The sequence below is a fragment of the Polistes dominula genome, unplaced genomic scaffold (assembly GCF_049000335.1).
Source record: "Polistes dominula isolate Pdom_NZ unplaced genomic scaffold, Pdom_raw_medaka contig_12, whole genome shotgun sequence".
Lineage (NCBI taxonomy): Eukaryota > Metazoa > Arthropoda > Insecta > Hymenoptera > Vespidae > Polistes > Polistes dominula.
Window position 1 is genome coordinate 2,379,511 of NW_028301116.1, and position 23,757 is coordinate 2,403,267.

The 23,757-nt window shown below is 26.6% G+C and overlaps 2 protein-coding genes across 4 annotated transcripts; one reads left to right on the forward strand and one right to left on the reverse strand.

Moving 5' to 3' along the window:
* Positions 1 to 331: 331 nt before the first annotated feature.
* LOC149031055 (uncharacterized) lies at positions 332 to 2,570 on the reverse strand. Its single transcript, XM_089176947.1, has 3 exons — positions 2,120 to 2,570; positions 1,260 to 1,444; positions 332 to 648 (listed from the first exon to the last, which is right to left on the reverse strand). The coding sequence occupies exons 1-3, from the start codon at positions 2,283 to 2,285 to the stop codon at positions 451 to 453; spliced, it is 549 nt and encodes a 182-aa protein (XP_089033073.1). The 5' UTR covers positions 2,286 to 2,570; the 3' UTR covers positions 332 to 450.
* A 516-nt stretch (positions 2,571 to 3,086) lies between these two features.
* On the forward strand, positions 3,087 to 20,863 carry LOC107070721 (salivary peroxidase/catechol oxidase). 3 transcript variants are annotated; one of them, XM_015329172.2, is made up of 13 exons: positions 3,087 to 3,324; positions 12,053 to 12,196; positions 12,880 to 13,195; positions 13,569 to 13,786; positions 16,885 to 17,061; positions 17,147 to 17,343; positions 17,418 to 17,604; positions 17,686 to 18,028; positions 18,121 to 18,277; positions 18,369 to 18,542; positions 18,632 to 18,830; positions 18,921 to 19,026; positions 19,120 to 20,863. In XM_015329172.2, exons 2-13 carry the CDS (start codon positions 12,064 to 12,066, stop codon positions 19,205 to 19,207), a joined length of 2,295 nt encoding a protein of 764 aa, XP_015184658.1. In that variant the 5' UTR covers positions 3,087 to 3,324; positions 12,053 to 12,063; the 3' UTR covers positions 19,208 to 20,863. The 3 variants fall into 3 exon arrangements, with proteins under 3 accessions (XP_015184658.1, XP_015184657.1, XP_015184656.1); XM_015329171.2 differs by lacking the exon at positions 3,087 to 3,324 and adding an exon at positions 5,855 to 6,436; XM_015329170.2 differs by lacking the exon at positions 3,087 to 3,324 and adding an exon at positions 7,435 to 8,138.
* Positions 20,864 to 23,757: the final 2,894 nt, after the last annotated feature.

The window sequence follows — 23,757 nt, forward strand, 5'->3', positions numbered from 1 at the left end:
AATTATTCGTTGCATCAAGTTGCAATTTGCTAAATCGTATGACGGTAAAATTACATCTATTATCAGCATAATACTTGATGTAACAAATATTAAATTATTCAATCTGTTATTACGTTTCATTTAACAAAACAATTACAAAACTATTTATATATTGAAAAAAAACATTAATTAAAGAATTAATTATCTTTTATTTTCATTGAACGATCAAACCTTCTTATTTTTCTTCATTCATATTTGCTTCCTCTTTTTTTTCTTTCTTGTTTTAATATTTATCAGACGAAAAAAAAATCAATTGCAATAATAAACTAGTTTTTCTTCATTGATATGTATATTTGCATATGAATTTATTTACTTGAATAAATATTTAAAGTGTACACTATTATCTCAATAATTTGTCAAATATTTTATGATCACAATTGACATATTAATCAAATAAAAAATTAAAATATTTTAAGGTTTGCTAAATATTGAAAAGTAACAGGATATTCCATTAACGGGGCGTGGCTGATGTTGCAAAAATTTGTCAGGTGGTATTCCAGTATTTTGAACTTCTTTTAAATCCGTTACATTTATATCAGAACTGGTCAAATCAAGTTGTAAAAAATTCATATCATTTGATGATACCATCTCTTCTATCATTTGTGCCGGCTAATCAGATATATCTCACATTAATATTAGATATTAATACCAGTCTAACAGGTAACGCAAGGTTAAACGTTGAATATTTAAATGCACCTATCTACACGGAAGATTGTAATTATCTCTGCATTTAAATAAAAGTATACAAAAACAACAAAAAAAGAAAAAAAAGAAGAACAAAAGAGTTTGTTTTATAATTATATTAATATGTATATGTATAAGTACATATACAGGATGATACACATAATGTGTTACACGTAACATTTTTATATGAATAAATATATAATAATTTTACACTTTCTTGTTAATTTATTCAACTTTACTTGAGTTATGAATTTTTTGAAAAAAAAATTAATAAAAAAGAAAGAGTTTCCTACTTTTATTTTATTTTTTATATATGTCATATATTAATAAAACATATTTACGTAAATATATGAGCGTATGATAAACTAATACGTTATTAATATTATAATTGTTAACGATTATAAATTTATAAAATAATAAGGAATATTACAAATATTAAGGAAAATATTACAAGAAAAAAATAATAATAATATAATAATAATATTAAGTAATAATAATATAATATAAAAAATATTAAAGAATATTACAATACTTGCCATTATGTCAGAAATTGGAAGTAAGTCGTCAATAGGGGGTGGTTCGTCAAATGGTTCGATCAAATTACCATTTTGTAAAACAATTAGCAAAAACCACATATAATTATTACGATTAGAAAGTTTTTCTTTGCTATCTATATTTGCAGTCCTTAATTTTTCTAACCATAAGTGTATCAATGATCTTTCTGTCGACAGTTAAAATAACGAATAATAAATTTGCAAATAATTTTTGAACGAACCACGATTCAAATGATTTTATATAAACATAAATTACGTATAATGAATTTGAATTCATTCAACAAGTATTACTACACATTTATCAATGCAATTTTTATTATTTGGTGAATAATTCTTGAATTCGTATAACTTTGATAAATAAAATGTTCAAATAATTCTATAAATAGAATTGAATCGTTTTGAGTTTTGAAATTATCGTTAAACATTGATAATCGTTATAATTATAATTTAAAAGTGTAATTCTAATAATATATTCTGTAAATATTATTGCCAAATTTCTTAAAGTTATATAGATCATTAAAAAGAAAAAAAATACAGTATGTGTTTAGATTGATCTTGAATTTATACTTTGACTCTTATTACTCTCGTTCTTGGAATAAATTGATAGTAAGATCATGCTAACAGATCAGCACGTATTCTTTGACACTTAACCTCTTCGATAAATATATCAAATCGTAATATATGTGACGTTAAGTTCTTTAAAAAAAAAAAAAAAAAAAAAAGATTTGTTCGAGGAAAAATATCGGTAGAAAAAAAATAGTTCAGTTTTTCCTTATTATCAACTTTCTTCGAAATCGAATTACTAAAAAAAACAAAACCAATAAAATAAAATACAATTTAACCTTTTTTTGAAAACAATTGGACCAAAGCTCTTGCCAACAAATCGTTGTAGATAAAATTGTCATTTTCTATTTCATCTTCTTTACAAACATCGTCATCGTCATTACCAACGTTATCATTATTCCCATTAAATTTTGTTTTAGACATTTTTACCTTGAATTTAATCATTAACTACACTATTGTCTATGATATATCATTTTTTTTTGTTATTTTTCATACTACGTCATTTCTCTTATTTCCAACAATTTCGCGATTGTATTGTTTTTTTCTCCCAGAATACATAATCCCATGTGTTATAAATAATTTGCATTTGTATAAATATTTATTACAAGTTTTCTAAGAATAAATAACGAAAAATATGGGAAAAACAGGATATAGAAACGTCATCAAATTAATTTCACCGCATTAGTTTCTTTGATATTTTATCATTTAAAAAAAGGTGTGGGAGTGAGATATATTCCAAAAAAATATTAATTTCTTTGATATCATATCACCAAACAATAATAATAATAACGATCTATCATTGACACTGTTTTCTCCACTCTTTCTTCTCCTTTTTTTCTATTTTTCTCTTTTCAAACGGTCATCGAACGAGAAAACACAACGATGATCGTTAATCGAACACGTGTCTAGAAAATATTTTATGTTTTTTTTTTTTATTAACCTGATATCAAGAATGAACTTTTCTAAAGTTCAAAATTGTGTATTTGTGCACGTGAACAAAGAAGATATCTTGGCTATTAGATTTATCAAATTTATGTAAAATAAGCAAGTAAGAGTAAGTGGCGGTCTGCGTCAGAGATAAAACCAATCTGGTAAAAGAATTGACCCAAGATGACCATGGGTTGATCAAGAAAAAAAAAGAGAAAATAGAAGAGAAGAGGAGTGAAGAGAAGAGTTGAAAAAACGAAGAAGACAACTGTTGCCCTGATAGTGGCTATTAGATCCAGTTGCTTGCACTATCGGATCGACAGTCGAAAGCTGGAACTCAACAAAGGCAGAAGAAGAAGTCCGGGTTATTTATCATAAATAACATTATTTTAACCTTCGACGATTATAATACACAATCGTATTTATTTCTATAAATACATATGTATATGTTAATAATTAAGAAGATTATGTAAATTAAATTAAAACAATCATTGTCGTCCAGTTGTGTCAGAAGAAACGAACGAACACTTTCGTCCATTTCTACAACGTTTTACATGTAAGTATTATTTCAAATTTTGTTTTGATTTGTATTTTTATTTTGAGAATAATTTGATTTTATTTCCGTGTTACTTTAGATGTGTATATATGTATACATTTTTTTTAATGACTTCCTTGTAAACAAAATTTAACGAAACATGATATATTTGTCAATCTTTTGTTGTTATCTTCAGATAAACAAAGTAAAGAAACTTTGTGTACGTTTGATAAAATATTATATGATACTATTGTTTAGGATCTTTTACGTATTGTCTATCATTTTAATTTTAATTAAATAATTTCTTTATAATTAATGGTCAATTTTTAAATGAAGTATTATTTTTAATATTAAACGTTCATTTTTGTTTTTTCAAATTTCAAATCTTTCGAAACAATCAAAACAACGAACTTCTTATCTGCTGAGTCTTTAATTTGATTATTTTACCGCTAGATGGCATGACGTGAAATATACAAAGCTAGCCAAAAAATTGGCTTCATCATTTTCTTATTTTCTTTTTGCAATTAAATGCAATGTATTCGTCTCAGAAAATGAAAACGAACATAATATTTTTTTAATACTTTAATTGATGCAAAATGTAACATTTTTTGTTTTTAAAACAAATCAATATTTTTAAATTTCAACTTAAAAAAGCTACGAACACATAATTAAAAAAAAAAAAATAAATTACGAAAATACAATAATTATAAAAATTTAATGTTTAAAAAAGATTTATATTTCTGTTACATTAGAAATGCAAATGTAAGCATAAATTTTTTAGTCTTGACAATGAGTCAAGAATTTACAGTTTACGAAATAACCTGTTAAAAAACTTCTTGTATCTACTACGAATATCAAAACAATTTCTAAGAACTTGTCGGAAGTCATTAGAAGATTATTAAAAAAAAATTTCCATTCATTTTGCACTATTTGAATAAAAAAATTGTAAACAATACAATTAAGATAAAAAATGAGCGAACGAACGAACTACGTGATTCTTCTTTCTCGTATAATAAAGTAATAAAATAATAATAATAATATTAATTATTATTATAAAAGAAGCAAGACCATAAAAATAAATACATATATATATATATATATATATATATACATATATTCATTCCTTCACGATTAAAATACGTAACAGTAAGATTATCTTGAATAAAAAACACAGTTGGAAGCGTTAAGTGGTAAGAGAAAGAGAGAAAGAATATTGGTTAAAGGAAGATAGTAAATGAGACGGAAATATGGCGTCAGTTAAGAAGAGAAAAGAAGGTGAAGAGGTAGGGGAAACACAGTATGGAACGGTTAGGTATCACGCTGGTATCACGTGCTCGTTTAACCGGCCCTCTTCGAGCAATTCTCCTGTTTATATATTTCTCTTTTATCCTACTGCGTCTCTCTTTGAAGAATCCATGACTAACAACAGTTGACACGTGCTTCGTTGTTGAAGTCTCCAAAGAAATTATCATCAAAAATCTTTTAGGCTTACAATTATACAATTTTTTTGGTTCATTACAAAATTTCTAATCTTATCAAAATAAAGAAGATATTTATAACAATTAAATTGATTTATCTATTCAAATGATTGTTTATTCAGATTGATTTTAAAAAAATAGCTGGATTTAATAATCGTACAAGTCGTTTAGTATTTTTCCATTTTTCCTACAAATACGGACGTAAAGTATAATACTCGATGTCGTTTAAAAGAAATATGAATCATAAGAAATATCGATCACAATGCTTGAACATGATAGTCTTCCTTTATATATATGTAGATATATACTACATTAATTTCTTTCTTCTTTTTCGAAGAAAGAAAGTGCTTGTGTTTGTATACAAATCAAATTCTGATAATATTGCAGAACTTAATATCACGTTTTACTTTATGACGATACATTAGAATGCACTAACTAACATAGAAGATTAAATTCTATCACCTACTAACTATATTTAACACAGCACGGCCATTTACATTTAAACGTTTTTAGAACAGACCTTTAATGAACACATCTGGAGCCTCAATAAAATTGATATTCAAAGTAGGAGGGATTACAAAAATAATTCCTCGGTTATTTTTATATTTCATTACTAACATTAAACGTTGTCGATACTGTGACGAGAATAGTAAAAATCAATAATGTGTACTGCCATTACTCGAACGTGTATATACATACACATATGCATATTCAAGTAACACTCGTTAAACAAATTAGGAAAGATATTCTAAAAGAAGCAGAAATAAAAATAAAATCAATAAGTTTATACAGTAAATATTACCTAAGAAAAGAAATATGTCTATTATCAAATGTTAAATAAAAATTCATGTTTTAAAAATGCAAATTTTTATGCATGAATAACCAAACATTAAAAAATTGTGCGAAAATAGGCAAGAACATTTTTATATATATAAAAGAAATAAAAGAAAAAAAAATAAAACTTTCCAAAAGTGAAACTGCGCATGTGCAATTTTGACGAGCTTTCTGGAATACTAAAGAATAGGTGTGGTGGGAGAGGGAGGAGGGGAGAGAAGAGGAGACAGGGTCGATACATAGTAGAGAACATTCAGTGCGGCATCGTAGGAAGTTAAGGTGGTGCTTTAACAATCGTCATTTATATTTTTTATTATTCTAAGATCCGCACGAATAATTATTAACATATCATTTTATTTTTGTGACACATATTTTAGTGTTATTCTCTCTTACAATTTAAAAAAACAAACAAACAAACAAAAAGAAAAGATAAGAGTGCGTTAAATTTATCTTCCTTTATTTTTTTTCCTCCCTTTTAACTGACGACACTTTTTATTTCTCTATATTGATTTATTTCAATGTTGTCTATTACTACATAAATTTTAAAAGACTATTTCATCGTGAAAATTGAAATAACGGAATTCGGCGAACTTGAATCACGCCGATTCGATAATTTTAAATATAACGGGAAAGTAATTCGAGTTTTCGTTCGAGCAATATATAAAAGCAGAGCTTAAAACAAACGTATCCCCCACTAATCCCTGATCACGCAACGGGGTTATTAAAAATTCGGCCGCAAAGAAGAAAGATGGCCGTTGAAAAATTTGATTTCATCTACAGTAATCTACGAATTGAGTTGTTCAAGAAACGTAATTATTTGGGTAAGATAATATACATAAATTATATACATATATATATTTATTATCTGTTTATTTATTGATCAGTCAAGATAAGCTTCTTTCATTTGACAAGTAAAGAGAACACTAGCGCCGTACATTAACCTTGCGGTATTGTATGCAATTTCACTTGCTCCCTCTTTACACCGATTTCTAATGAAAGCGTTTGATTACTAACGCGATTCATATTTTTATTTCATTTATTTGTGTTTACTTTCTTTTCTTTCTATTTTTTTTTGTTTCTATAACGGAAACAAGAAAATAACGAATTCATTAAAACGCATTTATTTAATGTATTTTTATAAAATGCACAAATGCAATTAACTTAATTGACAATAAGTCTTGAATAAAAGTAATGAAGTGTTACATACGTATTTATTTAGCACGTCGTGTCAATAGTTACAATATTATGTAATATATATTGTGAAAATTAAAAACTCTGCGTTATGACGATAATACATTGAAATATGAATTTGATCGTTAACAAACAATATTAAACAAAAATGAAAATTATAATAACATTTTTGTAAAATTTGTTGCTTAAAAATAATACTTCGGTAATGAGGATACAAAAAGAAACAAATTAAAAATGAAAGATAAAAGTATCTAATTTAATTTCACTGTCTTCATCAAAAAGAATAAAAAAAGGAAAATGATATGTCAAAGATAAAACATTTGATAGAAAATTAAATCGTGCATTTTAAGAAAAAAATATAAACGATGTGATTTCGAAGCGTCGAAAAAGATGGAAGCTAATATGGATTGCGTTGTACCGGTGTGACGAGGAGTAGGGGAAACACTGTGGGAAGTAAAGTGGGGGAACTGAGCACGCGTTCAGCGAGTGATCTGTTTTCATCGTCAGACTGAGAGAGAAAGATGCATGTGAGGTAGAAATGTGTGGTGGGGAGAGCAGGGCAGGTATATAGTTAAATACGGTAGAGAGAGAAAGAAAGAAAACAAACGTTCGGTCAAATACGTGTACGAGAGAAAAAGAGATAGAGATATATTAGTATAAGAGAAAAAGGCTCGTTCTTATGCTACGAAGCAAAACTTGTTGTTCAGTTCGTCCTTCGCTAGCGCACGAAACGAACGTTTTCTCGTATTACGCCGGCGTGAGATTATACTATTCCAAACTTCTCACCTATATATGGGATATATATATAAATAGATATATAAATAGCTAAATATTTATATATATATAGGTATCGACATTTAATTCCCGGTCGATAATCGACGTGTTCTAACGTTGTCGACGACGTAGCAACCAATCAACGTATATACAAATTTGTGTATATATTTATTTAAAAAAACAAAAAACCAAATAAAAAACTAAACGCATTTATTAACGCGTTGTTAATCGAGAAAATTAAATAAAAAAGAGATTTCTTACATTCCCTTTTTATATTTCAATCTTATTCTGTACTGTTAACACTTGTTTTGTATTTACTTGCATTTTCTTTCTACTGTACACACGAGTTCCGTAATAAAGAAAAACTTATCTTGGAGATCGTTAAAAGTGGTGGGAATAAAAAAAAGTCTTATAGAATCGTAGTTCCTTCTTTTTTTTTTTACGGTCACGTTGATTTACATCGTGATGTACTGAGAATGTTTCTCGTCGCACCTGTGAACGATAATCGTTGGATCTACGCCATGCACGGACTAGAGAAACCTATGGAATACGTGCCTGGTAACCATTCTTTTTATATTTTTTTTTATTTACATGATATTTAAATACTTGCGACATATTGTACTCGATTTTATTATCTATAAAAATATCATGTTTATAAGGATTAACAACTTAACAAACAAATAATAAGATCGTTAGGAAACTGATTAATTTTTGTTTAAATTGCATTTGTTATTTTGTGCAACTATCATAAAGAAATGCATACATACACATGCATACGTGTATTGTGTTTTCCGAAAAGTTCGTGCTGTGATTGATATTTTTAATAATAAACATTTTTATTTTTTAAATTGACATAAATTTTATATACGGGAAATACAATATTTTTATTGATTTACGATTGATGGAAAATGTTTAATAAATTTTGTATAATTAATTATTTCTATAGGATATTATTGATACAACCTATCAGAGTTTTGTTTTCATCGTTCGCGTGACTGCTTGCTTTCTCTCTCAAGTATCAAATTATTATCAAAGAGTTGACTGATTAAAAAAAAAAGAGGGTAATACTTTTAATATGTTTTTGTTTTTCTCATTTTTGAAACGTCAAAAAAAACACAATAATTAACGTCATTTTATTAGATCGTATCCTAAAAAGATTTTTAAAAAATTGTTTTATTATTCCCATAGGATAATTCGATTTTTTAACCACGATTAATATGCTAATCATTAGTTAGTATTTTTCCATGATATGTGTTTTATGGTAGTACCATGCATGAGTCGTCCATATGCGCATACTCCGTTGTTTTTATCTCTTTCGCGCACGTTTAAAAAGTCGAACGAGCTCGGAAATTTACGAAGACGTTGTATCGCGTTGCCGATGAAAGCCGGATTTACACGAACAAGGTATAACCTGAAAGTTATGTATATGCGTGTGCGATTTTACCGACAGATTTACGAACATCTTTCCGTAATCAGAAACAAATGAATTTAAATTAACTTTTATTTTTTTTTATTTTTATTTCGTCTAGACTTATCAGTATCTATTTTTAATATTTGATTATGAAATTTGAATATTTTGTCTTCACTAGAAAAATATTGGCGGGTATATTATCATTGAAATGAATTTATTATTTAAATATTTTTTGATAACAAATTTTGTTTCTTCTTTAATTTAAGCTGGTAAAAACAAAATTTTATTTAAATATTAATATTAAATTATATTAAATTAATTTTTATATTAAAATAAATTAGGGACGGGAACAATGGCGGGATTTGGTATTTGCGGCAATAAACTTTCGAGTTCCTAACGCCAACTAATAATAATAATAATAATAATAATAATAATAATAATAATAATAATAATAATAATAATAATAATAATAATAATAATAAATTAAAAATTAATTTCTTTTTTTAAATATTTTTTGACAACAAATTTTATTCCTTTTTTTAATTTAAGCTGGTAAAATATTTTCTTTTACTATTTCATTAATTTACTTTAATACATACTTTATATATTAGGTTAATAACTATGAAATGTCCGATTACTTGGATTATTTTCATCTCGAAATCAGACATTTCATATTTAATGACCTAATACATTGACTTTAACAATAAAAAAAAACTTTCTACTGAAGACACTTATATCAATCCGAAGGTTAAAAAAAGTCAACTAATTTTATAAATAGAACAGATCTCGCAAAAAGATAATTGTCCTCAATAATTTTCTCTCCGATTATAATCGTGTCTTAATTTTTTTTTCTCATAACTATCTTATCATCTTTTTATTTTCTTCAAATATACCCGTTATCGCGTTATTTAAACACCGGAGGATATTATTTACGAGCTGGCATTTAGATTTTTTTTTCTTTTATACTAAATAAAGAAAACGTGCACATTTATAGAAGCGTATTTCTTCTTTTTTTTTTTAATTGACATCAATGTAAATAATACGATAAAAACAATAGTACAATAGCAAAATGAAAAATTTGTTTAAATAAACAACTTGAGAATATATTTTACATGTATAAGACGAATATATATGTTTAATATGTATGTATGCGTGTGGGTATAAATTAGAGGACATGATCACATTGAATGTACAAATGGTGGTATCACGTTGAAGCACGTGTAAAACGCATGAACGTTGGTTGCTGATACATCAGACCAATGAGTGAGAATTCCTCAACGTTTAACACACGTTTTCTCACACATTTTACAACTACGAAACATACGAGACGTATATAAAAAATCATACTCTCTCTCTCAATGTTTACACGAGTATTGGAACCTCCGACCTCCCACCCCACCCCACCCCATTTCTATAAATATCTCGAAAAAAAACGCCTTCGTTCGCGAAGGTCAGGATAAAATGGTAATATTAAAAAAAAAAAAAAGGAGAAAAAGAAGATAAAAACAAAATGTATTCGCGATAACATTTATTATTCACGAGTCATTTTAGTTTTACCATTTACATTTTGCAAAGGTTTATAATGTTTTCAAAGTTAAGCTCACAATTATCTGACGATTAGATTATTCATACGTAATTTACGTATTTTATAGATTAACTTAAAATAAAAGTTTTATTCTTGAGATGATAGAAGATCTGCCCATGTAATGATGATATTTATCTTCATCTTTTTCAATCATTTTATAATTTAATAATTTATTTACTTATCTTTAGCCTTCGCGTATCAGATAAAGTGATTTTAAAATTAATTGACTCAATCTCAATCGATTTTCTATCAATGATCTCTCAGAGGTGTGTTGTTGTTGTTGATGTTTTATCTTCTTCTTCTCCTTCTACTTTTTCTTGTATTTTTTTTTTCAAATCGTTATTATTTATTTATGTTGTTAAAGTTTTAGTCCTTCGCCTTGGCCATAAATTATAATCAGAGAAAAATGTTTAAAAACAACTTTGTCGCGTTGCGATTGCAGAATATAAACATTTTATTATTCTCAATGCGTTGTTGGTTCATTCGTCATTGATTTTTTAATGATCTCAGTCCACGTTTTAACGATTGAATGTATATAAAGAGTATTACATTACATAAGAATTTGAAATAATAGTCTATGAATAAATAATTATTATTCAATTACAAAGTCAATTTAGGAATCTCAAATGTTAGATATTTTTATTTTTTATTTTCTTTTTTTCTTCAATATATACACACACGTATACATTTATTTAACAATTAACTTGAAATAACAAATCGTTATTATATAAGGTTAACAAAGTAATTTATTAAATGTCACATAATCGTAATTCAAAAGAAGATACATCTCTATTTCTATCGTATTATATTGTTCTTTAGAATTGTAAACCGATCATCAGTGGTCATTGAATTTAATTTGTCTGATATATAGTACCATGAAAAGTAGTTCAAGGTTTAATATCCAGATGTCCATGAGAATTATTACATTTATTTCGATTGAATTAATATAAATGTAATATTTAAAGTCTTCACAATACTCGTAAGAGACTTGTTTGTTTATCTTTTATAAATTTGTTTTTTTTTTAATTTTATATCTTATTTTTATTTGTTCGTATCATAACATAATTGTGCGTACATTTCATTTGAATCGCGAGAACGTCAATGATGGCGCCGTTAGAATAAATGTTATGTTTTTTTCTTATACGTGTGCATTCAATGTTAATATATAAACATGTATAAGCATATATATATATGATTGACGATTCAATAACATTTGAATTTTGTTGACATCGTGCATTTAATTTCACGAAGTAAAAAAACAAAACAAATAAAAGAAAAAAAGTGATATATATTTTGCAGCGTCTATAAGATTGTTTATAATGCATCGATTTGACCTACGTAATAACCTTTTTTTCGTAGAAATCTTTTCATTTATTATCGAGTAATATTTATAACGAAATGAGTCATAGAAATATTGATATAAAAAGAAGAAAATTTGCTAAGCATATTCATTTATATTCATTTTATTTCTAATAGCCGGAGGCGTCATGGCAGGATCGGTGGCAACTTTGGCAATATTATGGATATCCCTTCAATCCATGGGATTACTTAGTTATTCTAATTCTATGGAAACCTATAAACTACCTGTTTCACTACAAAACTATCTTACCAGCTATACCGGTAAATATTTATTTATTTATTTATTTATATATATTTTCTATATAATCGTGACTAATTTATTTTTGAATATATTAGAAATTTGAATAGAATCAAATTAAATCAAATTGAATTTCATTAAAATTTTGAATAAAATATTTAGTATTGTCATTTATTATTTTTTTTTCTTAAATACATTTATTTGATAATTTATTTTTTTTTTTTTGAATATGTTAACAATTTTAATAGAATTAAATTACATTAAATTAAATTTCATTAAAATATGGAATAAAATATTTAGTATTGCTATTAATTATATTTTTTTCTTAAATAGATTTATTTGATAATTTATTTTTTTTTTTTGAATATGTTAACAATTTTAATAGAATTAAATTACATTAAATTAAATTTCATTAAAATATGGAATAAAATATTTAGTATTGCTATTAATTATATTTTTTTTCTTAAATAGATTTATTTGATAATTTATTTTTATTTAAATATATTTATATAATTTACTACTTTCTTAAATACATTTATTTGATAATTTATTTTTACTTATATATTTAAATTAATTTTCTTTTTTATGAAGACTTATTTTTGTTTCATTTTTAAATGTATAAAATTGTTTATTTTAAATTTTACTTTAAATCAACACACACACACATATGAATGCATAATTATGTGTACCGATTTTGTTTTTATAGATTTCTTTACAGGCTTGCCATCTACAGATACTACTCAAGGAAGTATCATAGACACAGGACTCTTTCAAAATCGACGATATCCCAGGATCACCGAATCAATGTTAAACGAATCGGTGAATTTTGCAACGACGCTGGTAGATCGATTGAGCACACTTGAAAGAAACATCGTCAATGCCGGTGTACAATTTGAAGCTAATAGCGTTGCCGGTAAACAATATATCAATTCGTATCCTTCGGAAGATGCCTTTGAGAAAGGCATCGATGCTATTTTGGCTACGAAAGCATCCATGTATCTAACTCATCAAAGTTGTCGACGGTAAGAGTCCGTTTTTTTAAAATTATCATTCATTTTTATTATTATTTTAATCCTTCAATCTGTACATTTATTTCAAATTTAATTTCAAAATCATGAAACTAAAAATAGTATTACACTTTGTCTCACAAACAAATATAAAATATAATAAATTTTAAATATTTAAATTAAACATAATATAACATAAATATAAATATTTTAATTATATAAAAATATAATTTGTATTATATTTAATATTTAATTTATTACTATTAATTTAATTTTTATATTAATATTATATTTAATTATATATAAATATTTTCATTATATATAATATAATAAAAATAATTACAATTTCTATTATATTTATTTTTATGTTATTTTTTTTATTTTATAGATTTGGCCTATCCAAGGAAGAATGTGCCCGCTTTATATCAACCTTGAAATTAGATGGGACACCATTGGGTGACAGATGCATGGCTTCCCAAGTAACAAGTTGTGATACGAAAATGAAGTACCGTACTATCGATGGAAGTTGCAATAACATCAAAAATCCTAGCTGGGGCAGTGCCATGACGGCATATACAAGAATTCTCTTTCCACAATATTTCGATGGTAAGGATCATTTTAACAATATCACGAAACGTGATGATGCTGCTGCTCTCTTCATAAATGACTGATTAATTTTTTTCTAGCCCCTTATTCCCCCCATTGACTAACTATCAAAAACTCGCGAGATTTTCATATCCATCAATGATGTCTCACAATCAACTAACACGCACGTAAATAATCGTTATTTTTTTGGACGCGAATTAACATTAATTTCATATATATATATATATATATAATAACTTTGATAATCTTCGTTATTTCCTCCTTATATAAATTCCAATTAATTGGAATTATCGTATTTTCCTTATCCTTGTTAGAAATCTTATTGTATAATATAACGTGTGTTCATACATTTTCGCACTTAATATTTATTTTCTTATCAAACTTGGCCGGTATTGAATAATATTTTATAAAATTCATTGAAATGCGTTTAATACACTCGTATATCGTAAGGATACAAAAAATTGTTATAATATTTGATTAAAAAAAAAACATAAAAATAATCTAATTATATAAAACGTTAATTATCTTTTTTTCTTCTGATATAATAATCGAACAATTATTTGCAGCCTATGAACGTTTAGCGCTTTCCTATCCAATCATAAACTATTTTCCACATAAGATTTTCCTTCTATAATACTTTCATCGTTTGCTATTCAAACTATTCCAATGCGTGGGACGTAATATGTAACCGCAAGACTGCGTTATGATTTTTTTTTTGTATTTTCCCAACAACGTTTTTAGATATCGTACATTACTAGAAGATGGGAAATGTTTCCTGATTATTATAAACAAAATTATTTAATCGGTTAACGAAAATTACGCTTTTTTATTCGACGCATGTAATGGCATCATTTTCTAAATTTACATTGATATTTATTATACTTACATATATATATATGCTAGCGTTTTGTTTTGTGAAACCCATTAATTCGTGAAATGAATCCTGAAATAACTATACTCTCTTTTATTTACATAATTACATATTTTAATTACTTGTTTCTTGTAAAATTCATATATAGTCACGTTATTTTTTCAAATTACTAGTTTAAGTTTATAAAAAAATTCATTTTGTATGCTTTCTCTTAAAAACTGTTTAGTTATTTCGGATAAAATCTAGAATTTCCACGATTTAATCGAATAATACAATTTAACGCTAACATATATTATAAAATAATAGTTAGACATTTATTTCATGACATCTCATGTATGATTTAATAGATTTTTAAGAATTCATAATTTCGTCCTATGACTTGAAACGATTGTTTAGGGAACGATTCTTCACCTATTAACCGACCTAACATCACTTTCATCAGGACAATTTTATTAACTGACGTAACACACATTATAGGGATATATAAAATAATAATATATATATTTATATACATAATATATATATTTATATACATAATATGTATATAAATATATATATATATATATATATATAAATACATTCACTACGTATACACGTGCACAGAGACAGATCCTTGGGCGCTAGCAGAAAAACGTTCGTCGATTGGCTTAACAAAATTATATTCTGTGATTTGCATTACAGTTGTTGTGCGATAAAAAGGCACATAGAGCATAATATGCCTGAGTGTAGCAGTGAATATAAAATACTGCCTACAATAGGGTGACCCGGTCGGGAGATTCTATCCAGCAGTAGAAGTGTATGTAAATTAATTCGGATATACCTAATAATGTATCATATTAATTACGTAATGATAGTTACTTCGAACACTTTCTGTTTCATATGTATATATATATATATATGTATATATTATATACATATATATATATATAAACATATATGGCGGTATACGGTTTCACGTTAAGGTCCCTGTTACGAGCGAATTCAATTTGGGAGTCATAATATTTAATTTCATCGGTTTCATTGAGATACGAATAACATCGAAATAATTGGAATTGACATTTTGGAAAATTGAAAGAAAATAATATTAGTCACTAAAATGCAAATCATAATCTTTTTGGAATCATATTGAATAACACATAAACGTTTTTGTCCGTCTCTCAGCTTGGTTCACTCGTTTAGGTGCCTTCATCGACCATACTACTAAATTATTATAAAACTAGATAACACGTTTTGAAAAGCGTTTTGACGTCAGCGACAATCAACAACCATTTTAATCGATAACAGTAATATATATTATGGGGTCATTCCTTGTAATAGTTTATCTTATATATTGCTTTACAACGTGACCAATTACGATATGAACTTTTCAACTTTCAAATCGATTTATCCAATTTTTTTTTCTTATATCGACGGCATGCTACGTCAATTACGCTTCAGAACGATGTGAGAAAAAAAGATGATCTTATTCGGTTTTATTTAACAGCACGAGAGCAACAAGAGCTTCAATTGATTAATTGCAAAATTATTTTGCAAATTATCGGTTGGAACTTCTTTTTATTTTTCATCTTTTATTTCTTTTCTTTTTCTTTTTTCTTTTCTTTTTCTTTTTCTTTTTCTTTTCTGAGATCAATCGGATTTAAAATGAAACCAAATTTTTCTATGATTGTTTTTTAAGCTTGTGTATATGTGTATGTATTTAATATATTAAAAAATTAGATAATATCCGATTGTTCTCAAACAAAATAGATGGTGAGCGATAAACAGGTTTAGGTGAGAAGTGTCAGGTTCGAGGACAAGACGGCCAAGAAAAAAAATTTCTCTCTAAACGTGTATTTTAGCAATAAACTTATGTTTCCTGTAATTCAAATTCTGCGTACTATTTATTATTACCATTCTCTCTCGTGCTGTTCTTTTAAAATATAAATATTACATATATGTATATACATATAATGTGTATACATATAAAAATCTCGTTAACTTTGTTCAAATCGGAGTAATTAAAATGAACCGTTATGTTAACACATATATTGTGAGAAAAGTGCAAATTAATAATTTAAATACTTTTACACAAAGAGGATTCTATTTTCTGTTTTATAAAATAACGTTTTAGCATATTTATTTGAAAATAATTTCGTGACGATGAAATTAGCATCGATTTACTCCGATTTGACAATGCAAAATGATCTTTCATGATAAAATTTTAATGTAAAATTGTATTGGAAACCAGGCATTCAAGAACCAAGGACCATCGGACAGACCAAGAAACCATTGCCAAGTGCGAGAACAGTTAGTGCATCGGTGGTTGGTTATAATGGACAATCCGATATCACCAAAACCCTTGCCGTCATGCAATGGAGCCAGTTCATTTCTCACGATATGGTACACACTCCTGTCCGCAGAATGGGTTAGTATTCACAAATCTATTGTGTCATATTTACATTACATTATTATTATATTAGATGCTTATGAAACAAATTTGGTTTGTACAGTTTCATCAGGAAAACCAATTTCTTGTTGCCAAGCGGATGGAAATGCTTTATCTCCTCGTCATGTCCATCCAGATTGTGCAGCCATCACTGTACCTGATAAAGATCCTGTATATGGCACTCAATACGTTAGATGTATGAATTATGTACGTTCCTTGCCAGTTTTGAAATCGGAATGTACTTTTGGACCCTTGGAACAAGTAAGTTCAACATTCTATTTTCATATTTTTATTCATCAATTAAAATTCTTATTTGTATATTTTATTATGTTCAGATGAATCAAGTGACTCACTTTCTGGATGGGTCCACGATTTACGGATCTGTTTTAACGAAGTCTCGTGAGTTACGAGAATTCCAAGGTGGTAGATTACGGGTAGATGTTCGTAATGGTCATGAATTTTTACCATCAGAAAGCGATGCTGAAGTTACTTCTCAATGTAAAGGAAGCTGTTACGATTCTGGTAAGTTACTTTTTATTTTAAATGTTTTAATTATTGATTTTTAATAATTGCACACAATAATGATAATTGTGAATTTTATAGGTGACGATCGTGTCAACGTTTATCCTCAGCTGGCTGTACTACACACAATTTGGCATCGTGAACATAACCGCATTGCTAGGAAACTTGCTGAATTGAATCCTAGCTGGACAGATGAAATCCTGTATCAGGAAACTAGACGTATTGTCATTGCTGAAATTCAGCATATCACTTATAAAGAATGGTTGCCCATTTTATTGGGCAAAATGAGTGTTCGACCCTTAGGGCTATCTTTTGGTACTGGTTATAACAGAAGATATGATTCTGAAGATAATCCTGCAGTTACCAATGAAGCAGCTACTGCAGCCCTACGATTCTTGAATTCACTTATGCAAGGAAGACTTATGTAAGTTATTATTAATAATTCTTTTTATTATATGATTTCATTTTAATATTTATAATTTAATATTTATAATATTTTTATTTTGCTTTATACAGTTTACCAGATAATTCTCGTCTAAATGCTAAGTCGTTAGAATTGTCAGAATATTTCTTTAATCCTCGAGTGATCGAATCCGCTGAAGTATTTAACGGTTTACTTCTTGGTCTTTCAACTCAAACTAGTCAGAAGATGGACATAAGTTTCATTCCTGAGGTAAATATCTTCTTTTATTTTTTCCTTCATTATTTTGTATGAGTTATAATATAATTACATATTTAACTGTATTATGTCGAATGTTTTACAGATTACAAGTAAATTATATACTAAGAATAAGAACGATCTTGGTTTGGATGCCATTAGTTTAGACATACAACGTGGTCGTGATCATGGTTTGCCTGGATATAATTATTATAGAAAACATTGTGGATTACCAGTTGCCAAAAATTTCCATGATTTCCTCGATTACATTCCTGTCGAGGTAATTCAAATATTATTAAATTTAACCTAAATACCAAATGTTGCAATAAATGTATATTTCATTTTGTTTCGTTTATTATTTGTACACAGCTCGTTAACAAATTGCGCTCGGTTTATAATCATCCTAATGATGTGGATCTTGTAATCGGTGGTATGGCAGAACGATCAGCCAATGATGGACTCCTTGGTCCCACTTTCAGATGTTTGATTATGGAACAATTTGCGAGAACACTTAGAACAGACAGATTCTTCTATGATTCAGCTATACAACCATATCCTTTCACACCAGGTAAAATGTCATATTTCATTTAAGTTATACATCATTTTGTTTATAATTATCATCATTTTCATTGCATTTATACATTCATTTTATTCACAGATCAATTGGCAGAAATACGCAACGTAACTTTAGCAAGAATATTCTGCGATAATGGGGATAACATTGAAAACATGCAACCAAATGTTTTCCTTAAACCACAAGAAGGGTAAGTTAACATTGAATGAAATATTTTTGAACAATTTTGTCTTCCATATTTGTATAGTAATGATATTATAATATGTTAATTTTATTGTTGTAGAAATGAAGTCCGTTCTTGTAACGATTTCGAAGCAATACCAAGTATGGATCTATTTGCATGGGCCGAGAAGGCTAAAGCTTATCGTTGAACAAATTTATTAATTGGCTGGTCACATTACCGCGCGTAGCGCCGGCTCATCCATGAACAAGGTTGGGCTTGGCGAAAAGAAATCAAAATGTAGAGAAAGAGAGCCGTGATTGTGATGTTATTGAGATCTTCGTTGATGTCATTGTGGTGATACGTGTCTTACGTTTCCAATGGAGTGTGTTGTTTCCTCAGATTTTATTTAAATCGAGGATGTACAATATATTATGATGGTCGCGCTAACTTGGTTCAGGATGAAGCGGTTGCTAATGTTAGTGCGATAATTAAAAAGAATACAAAAAAAAAACACGAGTATACGGTGAAAAAGCACGTGACTAGTCGATTAAAAAGAGAGGAGGAATATTCAGCAATGAAGAGAAGCTGAGATAAGAAGAACAAATATATAAGTTCACTAGTTTATCCAAAAAAGTGGATTATAATAATATAATACTTATCGTAGGAAGAAACAATTTTTCATTGCATTTCATTGCGAAAATAATTGTATTATTCGAATTGAGAACTATTTGCTACATCAGAACATTATTTACGCGTGTTAATCATTTAATAATAATAATATAAGAAATAGCAATACGAAAGAGTGCGCGTGCATCTAATTAATTAACTGAACAACTGAGGATTATTTACAAATAATAATTTAATACTCGCTGATGTTATTTTTTACATTAACATAAATTTTCGTATATAAAATAACTTATTACATTTATTGTTATTAATGTTTGAATATTTCATTTCTTTTTATGGAATATTTTTTAGTTTTTTTTTTATTGATAGTGTCAATGTAAAGTTCCCCAAAAATTTTTTTATATAAGATGGACGCGCATCTGTGTAAATATTATAGTGTATAGTATGATAGGCACGTGATGTAAATGTCAACGAGCATATGTGGTAGACATTGGAATGCATGACTAAATTTCATAATTTCATTTAGCAATATCTGTTTGAAAAAAAATATCCTCTCTACGGCATGACAATAATTTAGGTAGGAAAAACATTAAATTGATTTGTTGAATCATTGTCATATGTTTAATTCGAATTATTTAATTTATAAATTATTTTATATTTCTTTAAATATTTATTTTCAATATTAAGCACATTCAAAAACTAATTGTTTTCACTGTATATATATATATGCTACATTAAATCTCTGAATAATTTAAATTTGAACAAAAAAATTATTGTAACTGTTACTTCTTTTCGGAATTTATTATAAGTTATTATTATAAAAAGTCAAAAAGTAATTTTTCTTTTTCAACAAGTTAGTATACCTCAGGGAAATCAATCTTCAATGCCGAAATGATAAAAACTAAACTATGGCAATTTTTTTTGCAATAAGGGTGTTAATTCTTGTTTTATCAAGTTGAAACCGATTGAAGTTATCAGTAAATACAATAAAATACATGTTTTGATTATATTTAGATGACGTATTTTCGCAAAATCATACGAAATTTTGATAAGATGAAATTTTATGCGAGTTTTATTGTGAAAATGATTTGAGTTTATGTGAAACCATGGGATATGACTGATTAATTTTAAGGAAAACAAATAATTAAGTATCGTTGAATGATTTGTACGATCGAGTTCTTATGGTTAAACATTATTTCGTAATATGTGCGAAAATTAATAAAGGAATTAAATAATATTACTTTGTCTTTTATATTTTGACAGTTACAATCATTTAATGTCATTTGAATTATTAGAGCGTTTATCAAAACAACTCATGCAGATAAAAATTACAAAATTTTTAAATGAATTTACAATGCATTCAATTCATTAAAAGTACAGTTTTCTATCTTATCGACTGAACCACATTAAATATAAATTGAGAAATACATAAAAATTCTTTTTTATTATTTAAATAATCAGTTTGGTAATTTTATAAAAAAGAAATGAACGTTATTTTTGTTGTTATAAAATTCTTACCTACAGATGGTAATACTTTTTATTCTTTACAAATATTTTTGAAGTAAAAACTTCTTTGTTATAAGTATATTTCTTCTGTAATTTTTTTCTGAAAGGTTTATCTCGTAAATTTGAGCAAAACTTTTTTTCAATTATATCAAAACTGTCAGTAATAATAAGAACACTTTTTTATTAACTTAACTATAACGTAATTTTCTAAACAATAAACCTAATAATTGTAACACATTAAATTCAATGAACTAGTATAAACTATGATGAAATAGGATATAAAATGTTCGAAGTGTAAGCACAAGAGAAACAAAGGAGAAAGGAACTTCGAAGTAATGGAAGAATGGAAAAATGAGTCCAAGGAAAAAGATTAAAGAAATAAAAAAAATGAAGAAGAAAAAGGGTGAACTATGTATGAATAAAAATATATTACAGGGAGACCGAAAAGTAATGTCGTCGTTACTACGCATATCAAATTATTTCTAATATTTTCAATCAAAAAAACGATTGATGATTTTTATCGTTACGATGTTAAAAATTTGTATACCAAATAGAAAAAGATTGTTCATAACGTGATTAATTAATTTAATTATTGATTAACACTTTAATGGTCGCACGTGTACGTAGTTAAACATCGTCAGGGGCCTGGTAATATTTTTCAAAAATTAATATAAAAAAAAAACTTTATTGTCATTCACAAAAAATTTAACATAAAACAAAAAACAATAATTTAACAACAAATTTAATTTTATATATAATTTTAAATATATATATATATAAAGTTATAAATAAAATAACGGCCAATGTGTGTTCTGATTATCACATACATGTTGTGTGAACGGCCATTAAAAGTGTTAATAATAAAAGTTTGTTTAAACAAATTTATTTGTTTGAATTTTGAGGTTAAGAAGTGACATTACTTTCTGGTCCATCTAATATTTTAATTAGAATTAAATAGATTTTAAAAAAAAAAGAAGAAAAATAAGAAAAAGAAACTAAACAATCAAAATATTAAAAATAATTTCAAAGGAAAGAAACTTCATTGATCATTTGTACTCATTTGTTTTATCTATTAATTAAAAATTAAAATGTTTATTACGTTTGTATGTTTATTATGTATATTAACATTAACTTTAAACATGTTTTTTGTTTTTTTTGTCATAGGTTTTAAATATAATCAAACTAGATTCAAGAATAAAATTCCATGTTTGATATTTTCTTGGAAATAGTTACGAACGATCTTGAACAAATGTTGGTACAAGTATTGATATAATTGCAAGAACATTGACGGATTTGTAAGGTAGAAACAGAGGAGAGCTTTTAGGTAGTGTGGGGTGACTGATCAACAACCAACGTCTCTTTACTTTCTCTCGTTGCTTATAAACATCGAACAATTTCCTGTGTTCGTTCAGTTCCAACTTGGTACTAGTTTCTAATCGTGGCCCCGAAATAGGGAAGTGTCTTATCGTTAGATTATCTTTTTTGAATATCCATCAGTGTGCTACGAATATCTATCAGTGTTCTTTTCATTATCCTTAGTATTATTATTTTTTAATTTTTAAAATAAATCTGTAAAAAATTTGTATTAATATCGATGTATTATCAAGATTTTTGATCACATAAGACGATAAGTATTAAAGGTAGGATGATTCAAATTCAATCTAATGTTTTTTTTTATTTAAAAGGGGATATATAACAGTAAAAAATTATAAAATAGTTATTTTTACTTTTGTTGAATAATTTAAGAAATAATATTTGTTGTTAGCATCAATTAAACTTTTTATTTTATATTTTTAATTATTTTTTATATTTTATTTTATACTTTATTGTTTTTTTTTTATAATATTTTAAATTTTTTATTATTTCGAATAATTTTTTATAATATTTTTAAATTATATATTTTAAATATTTTTTATTTCATTTATTAAAAAATATTTATTATTATTTAGAATTAATCAGATATTTGATTAATGATTAATTTATTTTTACAATTATTGCATTATAAAATTAACTCTCAATTTGTTTATAAATTTAAATTGATAATTAAATGTTTAACGTTATTAGAATTTAAATCTGTAGATAATTCATCTTGCATATTTTTTTTATCATTATTTACAATCTAATTTAAGTAATGTAGAAATGATGAGAATATTGTTTGATATATTTTAACCTGATTAATAATTAAAAACGTTTTTTCGATAATTGGTAAAGCACGTAATCGTCAAATACATATATGTATATTAATCAATCACGTACTTGACAGATTTTATTGTATAATATGTTAAAGTTTATTCTTCTTTAACACGAACGTTAAACACGTATATGTTATTTGACATACATATATGTATGATTTTGATTTGGGTTAGAGGTGCGAAGTTAACATACATCCAATTTAATCCTACTGATAAGATATATTTAAGATATGACGACTTTATAACGACTGATGACGACTTGCGACTACTACTACGACTACAATTCAATCCCTTTATATTCATCCGCATCGTTCTCGAATTTTTCGAACGTCAAGTCCGATGCAAAAAACTAAGCATCGAAGTCACTCGAAAACCTTCTAAACTCACACAAGTTACACAACTTACAAAGGACAGACCACACACCATCTTTTTT